We start from the raw sequence: 22,377 nt of genomic DNA, 5'->3' as shown, positions 1-22,377 counted from the left end.
AAGAGAGTGACGTCATAATCTGCCTAGAACAATGAAGGAATTCTTCCAGGCAGTTGAAGCTATTTTTTACTTAACGACAAGATCTGAAGTGTGACGTCATTAACTGCCTGGAATAATAAAAAAATTCGTCCAGGCATTTGAAGCCATTTTTTACTTAATTAAGAAGATCAGAGGAGAGACGTCATCAATTGCCTGGAATAATGAAAAAAAATTGTCCAAGTTTTACTTAAACGAGTTCAGAATGATGACGTCATCGATTGCCTCGAACAATAAAAAAATTCTTCCAAGCAGTTGAAGTCATTTTTTTACTTAAATGAGATCAGAAGAGTGACGTCATCAATTGCCTGGAATAATAAAAAAAATCGATCAGGATGGAAAAATTTGGAGAGTGACGTCATCAACTGTGTGGAATAGTAATACAATTCATCCAGATAGTTAAAATGTTTTTTTTTACTTAAACAAGATCAGAAGAGTGACGTCATTAAGTGCCTGGAATAATAAAAAAAATCATCTAGGCATTTGACGCCATTTTTTACTTAATTGAGAAGAGCAGAGGAGAGACGTAATGAATTGCCTGGAATAATAAAAAAATTCGTCCAGGTTTTACTTAAACGAGTTCAGAATGATGACGTCATCGATTGCCTGGAATAATTTAAAAATTCTTCCAGGCAGTTGAAATAATTTTTTTACTTAAACGAGATCTGAAGAGTGACGTCATTCAGTGCCTGGAATAATTAAAAAAATCGATCAGAATGGAAAAATTTTGAGAGTAACATCATCAACTGCCTGGAATAGTAATACAATTCTTCCAGATAGTTGAAGTCATTTTTTCACTTAAACGAGTTCAGAATGATAACGTCATCGATTGCCTGGAATAAGTTAAAAATTCGTCGAGGCATTTAAAGCCATTTCTTACTTAATTGAGAAGATCAGAGAAGAGACGTCATTAATTGCCTGGAATAATGAAAAAATTCGTTCACATAGTTGAAGCCATTTTTTACTTAATTGTAAAGATCAAGGGAGTGACGTCATAAACTGCCTAGAACAATAAAAAAATTCTTCCAGGCAGTTAAAGCTACTTTTTATATAAACGACAAGATCTGAAGTGTGACAATATATATTTAATTCAAGCAAAAACAGATAAATCCATTTTTTAATTAGCAATTATTCTTATATTAATTAATTAATAAGGTCCAAAATATGGTCTACGAGATCTATAATATTAAACCTTTCACGTACACTATAATTTATATTGATAAGTTCACGGACGGTTGCAAATATCTTGGAATGTTATAAATTAAATTTATCTCATTTTGCTTGATCGCTCCTCAATTCATCCAGATAATTAAAGTCATTTTTTTACTTAAACGAGGTCAGAAGAGTGACGTCATTAACTGCCTGGAATAATAAAAAAATTCGTCCAGGCAGTTGAAGCCATTTTATATTGGTAACGAGAAGATCGTAGACTGACGTCATCAAGTGCCTGGAATAATAAAGAAAATTGATCAGAACGGGAAAATGTGGAGAATGACGTCATCAACTGCCTGGACTGGTAATACAATTCGTCCCGATAGTTAAAGCCACTTTTTACTTAAATGATAAAACCAAAACCAATAAGTGAAGATAAATATCGAAATTAATTCGTCGGGACTAAAAAATTCATTTTAAGCAATTCAGTTTAAAAAGACTTACCTGAGAGCCTTGATTGCTAATCGTACCTTTTTACTAAGATCCTCTAAAAAAGCAGTGTTTTCGTGATCATCAACTCAAACTAATCCTAACTTTTGAAGACGATTATAATAAATCTATTGGTTCTCCCTTCATAGATCCAACAGTTTCTTCATACTCTCATCTTCTGAATCCAATTCAAATCGCATTATAGTCCAGTTGTATCATGATACTGAACGGATTTTGTTCTTGAAAAAATCCCTTCGCACCCCTACACTTAAACGAAAATGATGCATGCATTCCCTCAAAGTTTCTTGTGACATTACGGACACCGTTACGTCGTAATTGCCGTAATTCAGTAAAACGACCCCGGAGACAAAATCGAGTTTCATATACTTGGTACGTAACTCACTTATTCCGACTGCTCCGTCCGCCACTAATTCGGCCACAATTTACGGACCGAAAGTGCCGAATTGTTAGAACTAATTCCTCCTCCGCACTTCCGTGAAGAATTTCAATTTCCACGAGGGACGGGGGGGATTATTTTAACTTTTGTTGATCCACAGCGTGTTGAATTCATCTTCTATTTTATCGGTCAGCTGTGTGCCATTGTATCTCATTTATTCCGTTTGAAACGTGCTTCGAATTTCGAGCAATTACTCTCAAACGGTCAGATAATGTCGCTCGCTTTTGATTTGTTTGCTTTGGGAGTCATTCTTAAGTTTTTCCTGGAGTTTTTTTATTTTCTCGAAAGATAAAAATGCCTTTTTTAACTTTCTACCGCATCTCAACTAGAGGAAACAATCTGGATCTTTTGGAAAAATTATTTTCTGCACGTGACTAGACCAATTACAGACGGGAGACATAATTTCATAACAATCGTCCTTGAATTCTGGATCTCTGAGTGACATTTATGCCGGTTTAGAGGTCAGAAGTGCGTTTTTTGACTTTCTACCGCATCTCACTTTATTGAAACAATCTGGATCTTCTGGATAAATTATTTTTAGGATGTAATTAGACCAATTACAGACGGGAGACATCATTTCATAACAATCGTCCATGAATTCTGGATGTCTGAGTGACATTTATGCCGATTTGAGGATCAAAAGTGGCTTTTTTGACCTTCTACCGCATCTCACTTTATTGAAACAATCTGGATCTTCTCGATAAATTATTTTTAGGATGTAATTAGACCAATTATAGACGGGAGACATCATTTCATAACAATCGTTCATGAATTCTGGATCTCTGAGTGACATTTATGCCGATTTGGGGGTCAAAAGTGCCTTTTTTGACTTTCCACCGCATCTCACTTTATTGAAACAATCTGGATCTTCTGGATAAATTATTTTTAGTACGTAATTAGACCAATTATAGACGGGAGGCATCACTTCATAACAATCGTCCATGAATTCTGGATGTCTGAGTGACATTTATGCCGATTTAGAGGTCAAAAGTGCCATTTTTGACTTTCTACCGCATCTCACTTTATTGAAACAATCTGGATCTTCTGGATAAATTATTTTTAGGACGTAATTAGACCAATTACAGACGGGAAACATTATTTCATTACAATCGTCCATGAATTCTGGATCTCTGAGTGACATTTATGCCGATTTAGAGGTCAAAAGTGCGTTTTTTGACTTTCTACCGCATCTCACTAAATTAAAACAATCTGGATCTTCTGGATAAATTATTTTTAGGATGTAACTAGACCAATTACAGACAGGAGACATAATTTTATAACAATCGTCCATGAATTCTGGATCTCTGAGTGACATTTATGCCGATTTGGGGGTCAAAAGTGCCATTTTTGACTTTCTACCGCATCTCACTTTATTGAAACAATCTGGATCTTCTGGATAAATTATTTTTAGGACGTAATTAGACCAATTACAGACGGGAAACATTATTTCATTACAATCGTCCATGAATTCTGGATCTCTGAGTGACATTTATGCCGATTTAGAGGTCAAAAGTGCGTTTTTTGACTTTCTACCGCATCTCACTATATTAAAACAATCTGGATCTTCTGGATAAATTATTTTTAGGATGTAACTAGACCAATTACAGACAGGAGACATAATTTTATAACAATCGTCCATGAATTCTGGATCTCTGAGTGACATTTATGCGGATTTGGGGGTCAAAAGTGCCATTTTTGACTTTCTACCGCATCTCACTTTATTGAAACATTCTGGATCTTCTGGATAAATTATTTTTAGGATGTAATTAGACCAACTACAGACGGGAGACATAATTTCATAACAATCGTTCATGAATTCTGGATCTCTGAGTGACATTTATGCCGATTTAGAGGTCAAAAGTGCGTTTTTTGACTTTCTACCGCATCTCACTATATTAAAACAATCTGGATCTTCTGGATAAATTATTTTTAGGATGTAACTAGACCAATTACAGACAGGAGACATAATTTTATAACAATCGTCCATGAATTCTGGATCTCTGAGTGACATTTATGCCGATTTGGGGGTCAAAAGTGCCTTTTTTGACTCTCTACCGCATCTCACTTTATTGAAACAATCTGGATCTTCTGGATAAATTATTTTTAGGATGTAACTAGACCAATTACAGACGGGAGATATAATTTCATAACAATCGTCCATGAATTTTGGATCTCTGAGTGACATTTATGCGGATTTGGGGGTCAAAAGTGCCATTTTTGACTTTCTACCTCATCTCACTTTATTGAAACATTCTGGATCTTCTGGATAAATTATTTTTAGGATGTAATTAGACCAACTACAGACGGGAGACATAATTTCATAACAATCGTTCATGAATTCTGGATCTCTGAGTGACATTTATGCCGATTTAGAGGTCAAAAGTGCGTTTTTTGACTTTCTACCGCATCTCACTATATTAAAACAATCTGGATCTTCTGGATAAATTATTTTTAGGATGTAACTAGACCAATTACAGACAGGAGACATAATTTTATAACAATCGTCCATGAATTCTGGATCTCTGAGTGACATTTATGCCGATTTGGGGGTCAAAAGTGCCTTTTTTGACTCTCTACCGCATCTCACTTTATTGAAACAATCTGGATCTTCTGGATAAATTATTTTTAGGATGTAACTAGACCAATTACAGACGGGAGATATAATTTCATAACAATCGTCCATGAATTTTGGATCTCTGAGTGACATTTATGCGGATTTGGGGGTCAAAAGTGCCATTTTTGACTTTCTACCGCATCTCACTTTATTGAAACATTCTGGATCTTCTGGATAAATTATTTTTAGGATGTAATTAGACCAACTACAGACGGGAGACATAATTTCATAACAATCGTTCATGAATTCTGGATCTCTGAGTGACATTTATGCCGATTTAGAGGTCAAAAGTGCGTTTTTTGACTTTCTACCGCATCTCACTATATTAAAACAATCTGGATCTTCTGGATAAATTATTTTTAGGATGTAACTAGACCAATTACAGACAGGAGACATAATTTTATAACAATCGTCCATGAATTCTGGATCTCTGAGTGACATTTATGCCGATTTGGGGGTCAAAAGTGCCTTTTTTGACTCTCTACCGCATCTCACTTTATTGAAACAATCTGGATCTTCTGGATAAATTATTTTTAGGATGTAACTAGACCAATTACAGACGGGAGATATAATTTCATAACAATCGTCCATGAATTTTGGATCTCTGAGTGACATTTATGCGGATTTGGGGGTCAAAAGTGCCATTTTTGACTTTCTACCTCATCTCACTTTATTGAAACATTCTGGATCTTCTGGATAAATTATTTTTAGGATGTAATTAGACCAACTACAGACGGGAGACATAATTTCATAACAATCGTCCATGAATTCTGGATCTCTGAGTGACATTTATGCCGATTTAGAGGTCAAAAGTGCCTTTTTTGATCTTCTACCGCATCTCACTTTATTGAAACATTCTGGATCTTCTGGATAAATTATTTTTTGGATGTAATTAGACCAACTACAGACGGGAGACATCATTTTATAACAATCGTCCATGAATTCTGGATCTCTGAGTGACATTTATGCCGATTTAGAGGTCAAAAGTGCCTTTTTTGACTTTCTATCGCATCTCACTTTATTGAAACAATCTGGATCTTCTGGATAAATTATTTTTTGGATGTAATTAGACCAACTACAGACGGGAGACATCATTTTATAACAATCGTCCATGAATTATGGATGTCTGAGTGACATTTATGCCGATTTAGAGGTCAAAAGTGCCTTTTTTGACTTTCCACCGCATCTCACTTTATTGAAACAATCTGGATCTTCTGGATAAATTATTTTTTGGACGTAATTAGACCAACTACAGACGGGAGACATCATTTCATAACAATCGTCCATGAATTCTGGATCTCTGAGTGACATTTATGCCAATTTGAGGGTCAAAAGTGGCTTTTTCTACTTTCTACCGCATCTCACTTTATTGAAACAATCTGGATCTTCTGGATAAAATATTTTTAGGACGTAATTAGACCAATTACAAACGGGAGACATCATTTCATTACAATCGTTCCTGAATTCTGGATCTCTGAGTGACATTTATACCGATTTAGAGGTCAAAAGTGCGTTTTTTAACTTTCTACCGCATCTCACATTATTAAAACAATCTGGATCTTCTGGATAAATTATTTTTAAGACGTAATTGGACCAATTACAGATGGGAGACATCATTTCATAACAATCGTCCATGAATTCTGGATCTCTGAGTGACATTTATGCCAATTTGAGGGTCAAAAGTGGCTTTTTTGACTTTCTACCGCATCTCACTTTATTGAAACAATCTGGATCTTCTGGATAAATTATTTTTAGGACGTAATTAGACCAACTACAGACGGGAGACATAATTTCATAACAATCGTCCATGAATTCTGGATCTTTGAGTGACATTTATGCGGATTTAGAGGTCAAAAGTGTGTTTTTTGACTTTCTACCGCATCTTACTTTAATAAAACAATCTGGATCTTCTGGATAAATTATTTTTAGGACGTAATTAGACCAATTACAGACGGGAGACATAATTTCATAACAATCGTCCATGAATTCTGGATCTCTGAGTGACATTTATGCCGATTTAGAGGTCAAAAGTGTGTTTTTTGACTTTCTACCGCATCTTACTTTAATAAAACAATCTGGATCTTCTGGATAAATTATTTTTAAGACGTAATTGGACCAATTACAGATGGGAGACATCATTTTATAATAATCGTCCATGAATTCTGGATCTCTGAGTGACATTTATGCCGATTTGGGGGTCAAAAGTGCCTTTTTTGACTTTCTACCGCATCTCACTTTATTAAAACAATCTGGATCTTCTGGATAAATTATTTTTAGGATGTAATTAGACCAATTATAGACGGGAGACATCATTTCATAACAATCGTCCATGAATTCTGGATGTCTGAGTGACATTTATGCCGATTTAGAGGTCAAAAGTGCGTTTTTTGACTTTCTATCGCATCTCACTTTATTGAAACAATCTGGATCTTCTGGATAAATTATTTTTAAGACGTAATTGGACCAATTACAGATGGGAGACATCATTTTATAATAATTGTCCATGAATTCTGGATCTCTGAGTGACATTTATGCCGATTTAGAGGTCAAAAGTGCGTTTTTTGACTTTCTACCGCATCTCACTTTAATAAAACAATCTGGATCTTCTGGATAAATTATTTTTAGGACGTAACTAGACCAACTACAGACGGGAGACATCATTTTATAACAATCGTCCATGAATTCTGGATGTCTGAGTGACATTTATACCGATTTGAGGGTCAAAAGTGCCTTTTTTAACTTTCTACCGCATCTCACTTTATTAAAACAATCTGGATCTTCTGGATAAATTATTTTTAGGATGTAACTAGACCAACTACAGACGGGAGACATCATTTCATAACAATCGTCCCTGAATTCTGGATCTCTAAGTGACATTTATGCCGATTTGGTGGTCAAAACTGGCTTTTTCGACTTTCTATCGCTTTTAAGTAACTATTAATGTTTCCCAAAAATGTGACTTATCTTTTTCTTGTAGTTGGAACACAGCGTTATGTAGGAGGCTTGCAATAATAAAAACTCATTGAAAACTTAAGAAATTATTACAAATTACTTATTGCTCACCTTAAAAACTCAATAAAAGCTTGAAAAACATATATTCCCAAATTGCATTACATTTTGCTACTAAAACATTCCTTATTTCGTCTCTACCAAGATCAACAAATTAATTTGCGAGAACGCCTCTTATTATTATTATTATCATCATCCAAACGTGGATTAAAGGAATTGAATCCGTAACTATGTAAAATTATTCAGAATGCATTTATACTAGACGCGGCGTTATTATCTTGTTGAAACAAACCATGTCGCGACAAGATCTTTCCTATTCATTATCGTGGCCCTACAAAGGGCTCAGTTGGAAATGTGGGAGGCCTCGTGTCGCACGCTATAAGATGCATTATATTTGCCTAAAGACAATCGAGATTAATTTAAATTTGTTGTTGCGTAGGTTTACTGCTAAATTGTCGTTCTGATCACAGAGGTTCGTTTTTTACAAAGGATTTCTGTCTTTCTGAGGATTCCTCTTTTATAAGTGGTTCTTTGGATTTATTGAGAATATGGTTTTGAATATATTTTCGTCTTATCCTAACCTAGTAAATCATGAAAACAGTAGCACGCCAGATGCCTGGAAGATTTAAAAAATTAGTTCTGAAGCCAATTGCTCCCTCCACAAAGTCGTAGCTCTATTATTAACGGAGATCTTTGACCTCAAACAGTGCATATGAATAATGTTCTTTTTTTTCCAGAATTGTATTTTAAGGATTTAAAGAACTTCATTTACTAGATCTATTAGTTGGTGGAGTAAGTATATAAATTTGTTAATCCAATAGGTTTGGATGTGATCGAAGTTGGATCCTTCCAGTTATATAGTCACCTAATGATTTGTCAATCGTGAAGAATTTATGCTTCAACTGATAATATGTTTGACATTTTTATCATTTCTCACCAACAAACTGTTTGTTAGTTCTCAATATTTTTTTGAGATGAGTTTGTACTATTGTTCAGGCTTAGCTGTCATATTGCTGATGTTCTACAGTAATATCGCGTTTAATTTTGGATTGTGAAAGTGAACACTTTTGATATGTGAGAAGGTCTTTATTTTGGGGTCTTTACCAGGGTGGGTATTTGATTGTTTTTTTGGGCATTTGCTTGAAGACCCGGTTGTCCAGACTTGTATACAGAAATTCATAAATATTAAAGGCACTGTTCAATTAATTTAAATTTGATTTACTCTTAATCCCTTTGATAAGTTATAATTCTTGATTTCAGAGACGAGGACGCTGGTGGAGGCACGAGAATTGCCGAAGTAGACAGTCGGCGAGCCTCGGTGGCGGTGTTCGGGTCACGTCGGCTCGCGCAGATCGGGACAGTGGCGGGGGTGCGCGGACGACGGCCACCGCTGCGGGCAACGTGGCGGCGACGTAGGGCGACGCCACCGACGCCGACACCTACGGGATGCACGCCAATTTGGGTGCCGACAGGTATGTAACACTCAATCAATCCTTCACTACTTGGATGGAACATTCAATCAACAACATCACAGCTACGTCACTTATTATTGAATGTACAGCTCAACCATATCCAAGTGACCGATGAAATGCGCGAGCCAAAGAATGAAACAGACAAAAGACCATAAACTTTTCCATGTTTTCACTGAGATGCTTATTTTTTTTTAATCTCAAAGTTATAAAGGCCGGGGATGTTACATATTTTTTAATTTATTGGTAATTCATTAAAGTTTCTGAGACCTGGACAATAGTGTTTCCCATTAATACAAAATAGTTATGCAAATCACTTGTTGAAATTAAAAGATTGTTGTCTTCTCACAAATATAATTTGGTAGCAATTTATTTTTTAATTTATAAATAAATAATATTTTTTGTCTTACCTACAAGATATTTAGTATATGTAACATATTATACAGGGTGTTTTTTATATATTGCGACAAAATTCAGAAACGTGTTCTTTGGACAAAAATTCGCAAAAAGTTCCTATAAACATAGGTCCTAAGCCTTTTAGATTTTGAGCTACAGGGTGGTAAAGGTTTAACTAAAAAATGTTTTTTTTTTCGATGACTTAAATACCCTTGTAGATATTTGTCCAAAGATTGGTATGCAGGGTCATTTACCAACATACTTTTAACATTTTTATGTTCTCCAGTGGCGTGTGTGCGAGTTTTCCGCTAAATACTTTTATAAAAAAAAATGGTACGCCACTGGTTTTTCTTGTATTAAAAAATATTTTTAAATTCCCCGTTTTATTTGCAACATTTTTGATGCCCTGGACTTTGTCCGTTAGATGCACGGTTTTCGCACAAAAAATTAAAAACCATGGACATAATAAATAATAATTTTTTTTTAAATTAATTTAGTACAAAAGCCAGCCCAATTTAATAAAATTGTAATTGAGGATTTAAAACTTATGCTTCTACATTCTTTAATTTAAAATACAAGTTTTTAAGTGATAAAAAAATTCATTTTTTATTATTTATTTAAGTAATATTATTATTTTTACAAAAGTTGTTCAAAGTGTGCCTGTTCCTGTATATCGGTGTATGTCTATTACATTTTAGTATTATTCTCGTGGCTCTGTTCTATCTGATGTAAATTAAGCGGGTAATTGAAAATAAAAATATTATGGAAGATTTTTTAAAAATTAGACAATTTTTCAGTAAAAAATTAAAAAAAAAAACAATTTTATTTTATAGTTGAAACCCTAATCAAAAATAGAACAAATGTTAAAGAATCATTTTTCCAAAAAAGTCTTCCATAAAAAATTTAAAAGTACTTACCCATGAGAAAAAAATTCATAATTTTGCTTAATATATTTTTTTTTGCGAAAATTATTATTTGCAGAAGAAAATTGCTTAAATAAAAGTTGTTTGGAAAGTCAATGCGCATTAGATGCAACAAAGAAATAGTTTTTAAGTGCAATGATTTTTTAGAAAATTGTGAAAAACCTCTTAACAGTGTTTGCTCATTTTCTTAGAAATTATTGGGAATATAGAAAATTTTCTGTTAGTATTGCATCCTTAAAAAAATTAAAATTGGAAAATATAGATCGATTCATTAAGCATAATATTTAGTTGTAAAGTTCAAAATAAAGAAGTCATGTGGGATCTTTGGAAAATTTTAGTTGAAAAATTTGAAAAAAAAAATTTCAATTTTTCTTCTATAAATTGATTTACCGCTCGAAGAGCTTCAAAAAAGTTATATAAAAGTACTTATCCATAAGAAAAAGTTCATAATTTAAGTTTTTATTTTTTTTTCTAAAAACCCATTGGATGAGGAAATATTGTTAAGACAAGAGTTGTTTAGAAGTTCAATGCGCATCAGATGCAATAGAAAAATAATTTTTTGGTTAGACAGTTTTCCAGATAATAAGAAAAAACCTCTTATTTGAGGAGTTTTTCCTGATTTTCTTGAAAACTATTGGAAATATTTATAAGTTTCTTTCAGCATTAGAATCCTGATCAAAAATAGAACAAATGATAAAGAGTAATATTTAGTTATAAACTTCAAAATAAAGAAGTTATCGGGGATATTTGAAAAATTGGAAACGTTAGGCGAAAAATTTTTAGTCGAGATTTTGGCTCTCCTAAGACCTATATCTTGGACGCAGTTTAAAAATTAGAAAATAATTAATATAAAATGAAGAATGTCACTACGCATCGGATGCTATAGAAAAATAATTTTTAAGTCCAACAGTCTTTTTAGAAAATCAGAAAAAACCTTTTAACAGTTTGTTTGAATATTCTCGAAAACTATTGGGAATATTGAAAATTTCATCTTAGCATTATAATCCTAATCAAACATAGAACAAATCATAGAATAACATTCAGCCGTAAATCGAAAAAGTAAAGAGTTATGAAGATTTTTTGAAAATCCCCTAGTTGATCTCTAATACTACCATAAATTTCTCCAGGGTAAAGTACCATTATGCAAAGCAAAATAATAGACGAAGGGTCCTGTTTACTTCACAATCTTTATTTCAAAAATCCCGACCCGTTTCGGTTGTTTTTTTTTTAAATGTTCTGTTAACCTCATTTAATCCTAGATTCGTACTAGTACTTTATTAAATATCTGTGTATAATTTTTTTTTAAACCAAAATCCGTTATTGTTTGTAAATACGGTGTGATGAGATGTTTTTAGATTAATGTATTGTAATGTTATGTGTGTGCCATTTTTTTTAACCTTTTTATGGACATTTTGTGATAATATCATTCAAGTTTTACTATGGTTTTAATTAATTTATTAGTACTTACATAGTTTTCCTTTGGCAATGGTTTAACAACCGAAACGCGTCGCGATTTTTGAAATAAAGATTGTGAAGTAAACAGGACCATTCGTCTATTATTTTGCTTTGATCTCTAATATTAGACGCGACCTTTAGGAGCTTGTTTGGTCTAGTAAGAAAAAAACATTTTTTTTCTTAATTAAAATTGTTACTTATAATTTAAAAACGAGCCTTTACAGATCCTTACCTTAACACTTTTGCTGTCGGTAGATAAGCCGATACAAGGTGCCAACCAGTTTTTTCATGTCAAATTTAATTAAATTAAATTATCTATAGTTTTGCTAATTTATTTTGATATAACGTCAAACAGGAACATAAAGAAAAAATTTAAAAAGTCAACGCGAGGCTCGCGCTTATAACTTGGTAATTTCCAGTTTAGTTATAACTAATAATGAAATTTTAAAATATACAAATTTATAGAAATACAAAAAAAATATTTACATTTTTTACTTTCTACACTTTTTTGCATAAATAACCATATATTGCTTCGCAAAAATAACCACCCCATAGAAAAAAATATCTCTTGCCTTCAATCAATTTGTTATCTCAACCAAATCCAAATTACGAAATTCTCAAAGCAACATTTATATTTAATAGACAACAATGTTTACACTATGCCATCAGACCAGTAAAAATAAAACCCTATTTGACTACCTAAGGTATTAAACGCGGGAGCCGAGTTGACGGCACTGGACGTGTTAAAGGATCTGTATCCGGCTTCAGCAGGCCTGCTCTGGACTTCTTGGGTCTTCTAATTCAGGCCTAATCACTAAGAGTGATTGCGGGTTTGATAAGTAAATCACGATCTGTGTTGCGGTCAAATTAAAACAACAGTTGCGGAAATAAACGTATAGATCACGACACTGGAATCAATGCGCGACGCGTAAAAATGCTGACAAGGAAGTGAATCTTCTCTCTGGTCTGCGTTCTGGTCTGGTTTGTGCCCCAAAAGAATTTAAAGGCTATCGTAGAAGTTTATTATCGTAGTTTAATATCATAGAACACGCACAGATTTGTTACTGTTAAGACTTAAAAAATGTTAATTAATTGGTTATAATAAAAGAAGAAAACTAAATGGTAGTTTAAATTTGGAGAGAAAACAGATAAATATTATAAGAAAAAAAAATTAAAACTATTTGGACGTTCACAAACTAAACGTGGACGAACCAGCAGAGCTCTTTAAATGAGCTACAGTTTTCGTCAAAGGGCCACTTGGATATGGTTGAGTTATAGTATGTTCTCTCTGAGATCTGCATTCTCTTATTTCATTTATAGAAATTCGTGGAGGCTGCCTCCGGACGAGACTCTACAGGTGGCAGACCCCAAGGCCAAGAAGGCCGAGGTAGGTGACGAGGAGGTCAGTACTTCAAATCCCAAAGGAGCCGCCACTGTGCACCATGAGTTCGATGAGTTCAAACCGTAGCTGTTTTTTTGTTTTGTTTTTTCCTTAGACTCCCGATCTCAGACAGGTGGTAACTAAAGCTTTAATTCGGCGAAAATCTTTAAAAGAGTCCGGGATTTTTACTTTGAGGTTCTTGCCTCAAAAGGGGTTTCCTTTTTTTTTCCAGCGAAATCGTAAACGGTAATGGCGTCCGACGATTGATTACATGTAACTTATAGTTTCCTCGAAGCGTCCGTTACCTCAAAAGGGGTTTTTCCCTATCTGTGTGGATATTCGATAAGGAAATGGGACTTAAGTTAAAAGTAAATATCCTTTTTGAGGCTTTTCCGACGTTTTAAAGAGATATTTTATTTTTTGAGCATATTTATTATATTTGAATGGTGCATTTTTGGCAAACGTACCATCTAAAAAGAGCTACATAAGAGAGACAAACCGTTTCGATGCATTCCTTTTAATTCCTACTGATTTTTTTTTATTCCATCTCTGTGCTGCTGATACGAGACATTCCTGGCAACTATCCTAACATGTATGGATTTGGTGATGCACAAAATCGCAATTTTTATTTGGAACTTTTAGGATAGATTTTATAAAAGCAGGTTTTACCAGTGCAGCAAGAAAAGTTTTTTATTCAGTCAATACCTGTTTCGCTATTAAAGAGATTAACATCCTTAGGAAATGCAGGATTAAATTAAAGATATTAGGCTAAGGATTTCGCGAAAAAAATATTTTTGAAAATTGTCTTAAATTCCTGGAAAGAGAAGATTACAAGAATGAGTTTCAAATTCATGAACATGTAAGAAAAATAGAAGAAATAATAATTTCAATTTCCTGGACAAAAGGAATAATGCCTCAAAAATAGAAAATTACTTCAAACATACCAGGAAATTCTTGAAAAATACAAAAAAATACTCTAATGATCTAAAAAGTTATTTAAAATTTCCTGAAGAAATGAAAATTATTCCCAAAAACGTAAAAAATGTGTGAAATTAATTCAAATTACTGGAAAATTTAAAAAATTATACTAAAACTAAAAAAAAAAACATAAAAATATTTAAAATTATTGTAAAAAATTACCCTAAAAATCTAAGACACATAAAAAATTATTGTAAAAATTTAGAATATTTGATTTAATTTCTTGAGATAAAAAAAACCTCAAAAACTTAAAAAAAAAAACAAGAAAGTGATGACATATTCCTGGAAAAAAACAAAATAACCGAAAATTTTGGATTATTTTAAAATTCCGGGAAAAAATAATAAATTTTTTCGAAAACATGAGAAAATAATTGAAATTTCTTAAAAATATGAACAAGTCTTTAAATTTCTTCGAAAAAATAAAAAAAATCTCAAGACCTAAAGAAAATGAAATAATTTAAAATTCCTGGAAAGAAAAAATAACCATAATATAAAATTTTTTAAAATTCCTGGAAAAATTAATAATTAATTGGTGAACTTGAACAAGAAAAATTATTTCAAACTTCTGGAAAATACGAGAAAGTATTTAAAACTCCTAGAAAGCAAAGACTAACAAAAAACTTACAATATATGAAAAAATTTACATTTACTTTCAAAACCTAAAAAATGCAAGCTCTTATTTTAAACTCATAGAAACAATATAAAAATTACTTCGAAAACTTGGAAAAATGACTACAAAAAATAGGAAACGCAATTCTTAGAAAAAATTAAAAGATCTCAAAACCTGAAGAAAAGAAAATAATTTAAAATTCCTGGAAGGAAAAAATAACAAAAAACTTACAATATATGAAAAAATTTACATTTACTTTCAAAACGTAAAAAACGCAAGCTCTTATTTCAAATTCATAAAAACAATATAAAAATTACTTCGAAAACTTGAAAAATTACAACAAAAAGTAGAAAACGCACAGAACAACATTAAATATTTCTGGAAAATAATGAAAATTTTTCAACTTTTGAAAGTTCTGGAAAAATTACTGAAAAGCCATGAAAAACACGGAAAACTAACTTGGATTTTTAAAACACCCAAACCTGTAAAACTTGAAAAACGATCCCAAAAAAACGAAAAAATTATTAACTGTAACACTTGGAAAATATCCTTCTGGAAAACCTGTTTTCTTGGCTAATTAACTGTACCACCTGTTTGAGATCGTATTTTATTATTTTTTTTTAGAAATGTTCTGGTTCGAGTTTTCTTATACAAATTTTGCATCTGGAATGGAATAGTGGTTTGTTCAGGAACGTAGTACTGACTTAAAGTTTTGGTATTTTTTCTTAAGTTTAGAGTATTTAGAGATCGCTAGTTTTAGCACAATGATTGCTAGTATTCTTCACGAGTTCAACACCGTTTTTTGCCCATTTTATGGTTATATGCACGATAGATTTTTTTGTCACAAAAAAGTACACAAATTTTTTTTAAGTTTAAGTCTTGCCTTTCAAATGGGGTCATGAGATATTGAAATTTTGGCTATACCTGTACTAACGAATAGAAAACATAACCAAACAGCTGAAATAAATATCCCAGGAAAACTCCGCTGTCGATAATGCGGTTCTCTTTAAGAAAACTCCGGTTACCTTTAAAGGCTTTAACAGCTTCCTAAAGCTCGCTCGTTAATAACTTGTATAGTCAGCGCCTGCATTAATTATCATGCTTTTTTTAACCTTAAGTTTACTGAGAAAAAGTGGGTGAAAATTGGAATTTTTGTGAAAAAGTAATTTTTTTTTTGAAAAATGACCACAAAGTGCCCATAACTCAAAAACTACTAAAGGTAGAAACTTCAAAATTGGTGTAAAGATTGTCCAATTAATTTCATTAGACACCTATTTCAGCGTTTTTTAATTAATATAAAAGCGGTTGAGAAAATTGAAATTTTTGTGAAAAGGTCAATTTTTTTTTTGAAAAATCACCACAAAGTGCCTATAACTCAAAAACTACTAAAGGTAGAAACTTCAAAATTGGTGTAAAGATTGTCCAATTAATTTTATTAAACACCTATTTCAGCGTTTTTTAATTAATGTAGAAGAGGTTGAGAAAATTGAAATTTTTGTGAAAAGGTCAATTTTTTTTTTGAAAAATGACCACAAAGTGCCTATAACTCAAAAACTACTAAAGGTAGAAACTTCAAAATTGGTGTAAAGATTGTCCAATTAATTTCATTAGACACCTATTTTAGCGTTTTTTAATTAATATAGAAGAGGTTGAGAAAATTGGAATTTTTGTGAAAAGGTCAATTTTTTTTTGAAAAATCACCACAAAGTGCCTATAACCCAAAAACTACTAAAGGTAGAAACTTCAAAATTGGTGTAAAGATTGTCCAATTAATTTCATTAGACACCTATTTCAGCGTTTTTTAATAAATATAGAAGCGGTTGAGAAAATTGAAATTTTTGTAAAAAAGTCAATTTTTTTTTGAAAAATGACCACAAAGTGCCTATAACTCAAAAACTACTAATGGTAGAAACTTCAAAATTGGTGTATAGATTGTCCAATTAATTTCATTAGACACCTATTTTAGCGTTTTTTAATTAATGTAGAAGAGGTTGAGAAAATTGAAATTTTTGTGAAAAAGTCAATTTTTTTTTGAAAAATGACCACAAAGTGCCTATAACTCAAAAACTACTAAGGGTAGGAACTTCAAAATTGGTGTATAGATTGTCCAATTAATTTCATTAGACACCTATTTCAGCGTTTTTTAATAAATATAGAAGCGGTTGAGAAAATTGAAATTTTTGTAAAAAAGTCAATTTTTTTTTGAAAAATGACCACAAAGTGCCTATAACTCAAAAACTACTAATGGTAGAAACTTCAAAATTAGTGTATAGATTGTCCAATTAATTTCATTAGACACCTATTTCAGCGTTTTTTAATTAATGTAGAAGAGGTTGAGAAAATTGAAATTTTTGTGAAAAAGTCAATTTTTTTTTGAAAAATAACCACAAAGTGCCTATAACTCAAAAACAACTAATGGTAGAAACTTCAAAATTGGTGTATAGATTGTCCAATTAATTTCATTAGACACCTATTTCAGCGTTTTTTAATTAATGTAAAAGAGGTTGAGAAAATTGAAATTTTTGTGAAAAGGTCAATTTTTTTTTTGAAAAATGACCACAAAGTGCCTATAACTCAAAAACTACTTATGGTAGAAACTTCAAAATTGGTGTATAGATTGTCCAATTAATTTCATTAGACACCCATTTCAGCGTTTTTTAATTAATATAGAAGCGGTTGAGAACATTGGCATTTTTGTGAAAAGGTCAATTTTTTTTTTGAAAAATGACCACAAAGTGCCTATAACTCAAAAACTACTAATGGTAGAAACTTCAAAATTGGTGTATAGATTGTCCAATTAATTTCATTAGACGCCTATTTCAGCGTTTTTTAATTAATGTAAAAGAGGTTGAGAAAATTGAAATTTTTGTGAAAAGGTCAATTTTTTTTTTGAAAAATGACCACAAAGTGCCTATAACTCAAAAACTACTTATGGTAGAAACTTCAAAATTGGTGTATAGATTGTCCAATTAATTTCATTAGACACCCATTTCAGCGTTTTTTAATTAATATAGAAGCGGTTGAGAACATTGGCATTTTTGTGAAAAGGTCAATTTTTTTTTTGAAAAATGACCACAAAGTGCCTATAACTCAAAAACTACTAATGGTAGAAACTTCAAAATTGGTGTATAGATTGTCCAATTAATTTCATTAGACGCCTATTTCAGCGTTTTTTAATTAATGTAAAAGAGGTTGAGAAAATTGAAATTTTTGTGAAAAGGTCAATTTTTTTTTTGAAAAATGACCACAAAGTGCCTATAACTCAAAAACTACTTATGGTAGAAACTTCAAAATTGGTGTATAGATTGTCCAATTAATTTCATTAGACACCCATTTCAGCGTTTTTTAATTAATATAGAAGCGGTTGAGAACATTGGCATTTTTGTGAAAAGGTCAATTTTTTTTTTGAAAAATGACCACAAAGTGCCTATAACTCAAAAACTACTAATGGTAGAAACTTCAAAATTGGTGTATAGATTGTCCAATTAATTTCATTAGACGCCTATTTCAGCGTTTTTTAATTAATGTAAAAGAGGTTGAGAAAATTGAAATTTTTGTGAAAAGGTCAATTTTTTTTTTGAAAAATGACCACAAAGTGCCTATAACTCAAAAACTACTTATGGTAGAAACTTCAAAATTGGTGTATAGATTGTCCAATTAATTTCATTAGACACCCATTTCAGCGTTTTTTAATTAATATAGAAGCGGTTGAGAACATTGGCATTTTTGTGAAAAGGTCAATTTTTTTTTTGAAAAATGACCACAAAGTGCCTATAACTCAAAAACTACTAATGGTAGAAACTTCAAAATTGGTGTAAAGATTGTCCAATTAATTTTATTAAACACCTATTTCAGCGTTTTTTAATTAATATAGAAGCGGTTGAGAAAATTGAAATTTTTGTGAAAAGGTCAATTTTTTTTTTGAAAAATCACCACAAAGTGCCTATAACTCAAAAACTACTAAAGGTAGAAACTTCAAAATTGGTGTAAAGATTGTCCAATTAATTTTATTAAACACCTATTTCAGCGTTTTTTAATTAATGTAGAAGAGGTTGAGAAAATTGAAATTTTTGTGAAAAGGTCAATTTTTTTTTTGAAAAATGACCACAAAGTGCCTATAACTCAAAAACTACTAAAGGTAGAAACTTCAAAATTGGTGTAAAGATTGTCCAATTAATTTCATTAGACACCTATTTTAGCGTTTTTTAATTAATATAGAAGAGGTTGAGAAAATTGGAATTTTTGTGAAAAGGTCAATTTTTTTTTGAAAAATCACCACAAAGTGCCTATAACCCAAAAACTACTAAAGGTAGAAACTTCAAAATTGGTGTAAAGATTGTCCAATTAATTTCATTAGACACCTATTTCAGCGTTTTTTAATAAATATAGAAGCGGTTGAGAAAATTGAAATTTTTGTAAAAAAGTCAATTTTTTTTTGAAAAATGACCACAAAGTGCCTATAACTCAAAAACTACTAATGGTAGAAACTTCAAAATTGGTGTATAGATTGTCCAATTAATTTCATTAGACACCTATTTTAGCGTTTTTTAATTAATGTAGAAGAGGTTGAGAAAATTGAAATTTTTGTGAAAAAGTCAATTTTTTTTTGAAAAATGACCACAAAGTGCCTATAACTCAAAAACTACTAAGGGTAGGAACTTCAAAATTGGTGTATAGATTGTCCAATTAATTTCATTAGACACCTATTTCAGCGTTTTTTAATAAATATAGAAGCGGTTGAGAAAATTGAAATTTTTGTAAAAAAGTCAATTTTTTTTTGAAAAATGACCACAAAGTGCCTATAACTCAAAAACTACTAATGGTAGAAACTTCAAAATTAGTGTATAGATTGTCCAATTAATTTCATTAGACACCTATTTCAGCGTTTTTTAATTAATGTAGAAGAGGTTGAGAAAATTGAAATTTTTGTGAAAAAGTCAATTTTTTTTTGAAAAATAACCACAAAGTGCCTATAACTCAAAAACAACTAATGGTAGAAACTTCAAAATTGGTGTATAGATTGTCCAATTAATTTCATTAGACACCTATTTCAGCGTTTTTTAATTAATGTAAAAGAGGTTGAGAAAATTGAAATTTTTGTGAAAAGGTCAATTTTTTTTTTGAAAAATGACCACAAAGTGCCTATAACTCAAAAACTACTTATGGTAGAAACTTCAAAATTGGTGTATAGATTGTCCAATTAATTTCATTAGACACCCATTTCAACGTTTTTTAATTAATATAGAAGCGGTTGAGAACATTGGCATTTTTGTGAAAAGGTCAATTTTTTTTTTGAAAAATGACCACAAAGTGCCTATAACTCAAAAACTACTAATGGTAGAAACTTCAAAATTGGTGTATAGATTGTCCAATTAATTTCATTAGACGCCTATTTCAGCGTTTTTTAATTAATATAGAAGCGGTTGAGAACATTGGCATTTTTGTGAAAAGGTCAATTTTTTTTTTGAAAAATGACCACAAAGTGCCTATAACTCAAAAACTACTAATGGTAGAAACTTCAAAATTGGTGTATAGATTGTCCAATTAATTTCATTAGACGCCTATTTCAGCGTTTTTTAATTAATATAGAAGCGGTTGAGAACATTGGCATTTTTGTGAAAAGGTCAATTTTTTTTTTGAAAAATGACCACAAAGTGCCTATAACTCAAAAACTACTAATGGTAGAAACTTCAAAATTGGTGTATAGATTGTCCAATTAATTTCATTAGACACCTATTTCAGCGTTTTTTAATTAATGTAGAAGAGGTTGAGAAAATTGAAATTTTTGTGAAAAGGTCAATTTTTTTTTTTGAAAAATGACCACAAAGTGCCTATAACTCAAAAACTACTAATGGTAGAAATTTCAAAATTGGTGTATAGATTGTCCAATTAATTTCATTAGACACCTATTTCAGCGTTTTTTAATTAATATAGAAGAGGTTGAGAAAATTGGAATTTTTGTGAAAACGTCAATTTTTTTTTGAAAAATCATTACAAAGTGCCTATAACTCAAAAACTACTAAAGGTAGGAACTTCAAAATTGGTGTAAAGATTGTCCAATTAATTTCATTAGATACTTATTTCAGCGTTTTTCAATTAATATATAAGAGGTTGAGAAAATTGGAATTTTTGTGAAAACGTCAATTTTTTTTTGAAAAATCACCACAAAGTGCCTATAACTCAAAAACTACTAAGAGCAAGTCGATGGTATAGTTTGTTCGAATTCGAAAAAAAAAATTTTTTTTGAAAAAATCGATACGGGGAGGTATTTATACCCGAAAAATTAAAAAACCCAAATTTTAAAGACCGATATCTCGACTTCTATGGGCACTATCAGGAAAATTCCAATGGTTTTGTCTTAGTTTCATCCTTCTGAATCACTCCTATATTTCATAGTAATAATTTTTTTTGTAATGTTAGTAACCACACGAGAAAAACACGAAAACCCGAAAATCAAAAAAAAAACGAATTACATCAAGGAATCTGCATGTATTAATATACTACGGCATAGAAGCATCCCTAATACTACTTGTCATTCATCAAATCATCTCATTGCCTTTAATCTGCGATTCGAGCGGCTTTTATTCCGGTATCGCGTTTGAATTCGACGGGAACTAAAAACCTTTTTCCAAAGATCGTTAAAATTCAGTCGAGTCTCCCTTTTAAGCGTCAAATTCTTTTTTTTATGCGGGTCAGAGCCTTTTTTTTAAATGCGATCAGATGGGTTTTCAGTAGACGAAATTCATATGGAAAACCTACTTAAATTAAGCATTAATCAAAATAAATAATTATGAACTTGCGGTACATTGTATATATCTATTATGCTTTGGCGATAAAATACAATTTTTTCGTCAAAGTTCAAGTTAATTCCACGCCCGGTGATTTTTCCATGTAACATAACTATACTAAATTCGTATCCAGGCAATTTAATATCATTATGAAAATGGTTCACGTACATAAAACTTTTAATGCACGAATCAGCGATTTTGCATTTTTAGCACTATCAATTAACTGGGGATTACTGTTACGTTTTATGACCCCTAATTTATGCGATTTTAATGTCGAAAGGTCAAATTTTATTTTTCTGGTTATGTAGTTTTTAATTTAGCTGAAATGTACTTTAAAGAATCGTAATAAAAGACATATGGTCATCGGCAATTAATGGAAAAAACATTGTTTAGTTACTATGCTCTGTAGTACCCAAGACTGAGATGATGATATTAAAATGAAAAATGTAATTTTGAAATATAACCTATTATGTTAAGAAAACTGGTAAAAATTATTTTTTAATTTAAGTTGTACGATTCAAGAGGATTTAAATATTCTATAAAAGTAGTTTTTCTAAATAAAAATTTCATAAGCGTGCAATTTTTAGGTGTAAAAAAACTATTTTATTTCTTAACTTTGA

General features: G+C 31.4%; 1 protein-coding gene across 3 annotated transcripts in view; it reads left to right on the top strand.

Moving 5' to 3' along the window:
• Nucleotides 1–22,377, top strand: part of LOC126743489 (dipeptidyl aminopeptidase-like protein 6) — a 93,979-nt gene that overhangs the window by 23,843 nt on the left and 47,759 nt on the right. For 2 of the 3 annotated variants that reach the window (XM_050450592.1, XM_050450593.1), the window contains 2 exons: nucleotides 9,018–9,229; nucleotides 13,321–13,402. In XM_050450592.1, the coding sequence (XP_050306549.1) occupies nucleotides 9,204–9,229; nucleotides 13,321–13,402 (108 nt within the window). In that variant the 5' untranslated portion in view covers nucleotides 9,018–9,203. The remainder of the gene's footprint in view (nucleotides 1–9,017; nucleotides 9,230–13,320; nucleotides 13,403–22,377) is intronic. The other variant, XM_050450594.1, reaches the window with a different exon arrangement.

The sequence above is a fragment of the Anthonomus grandis genome, chromosome 13, assembly GCF_022605725.1.
Source record: "Anthonomus grandis grandis chromosome 13, icAntGran1.3, whole genome shotgun sequence".
NCBI classification, from domain to species: Eukaryota; Metazoa; Arthropoda; class Insecta; order Coleoptera; family Curculionidae; genus Anthonomus; species Anthonomus grandis.
The sequence above is the reverse complement of the archived record's forward strand: the minus strand, read 5'-3'. Positions and strand labels throughout refer to the sequence as shown.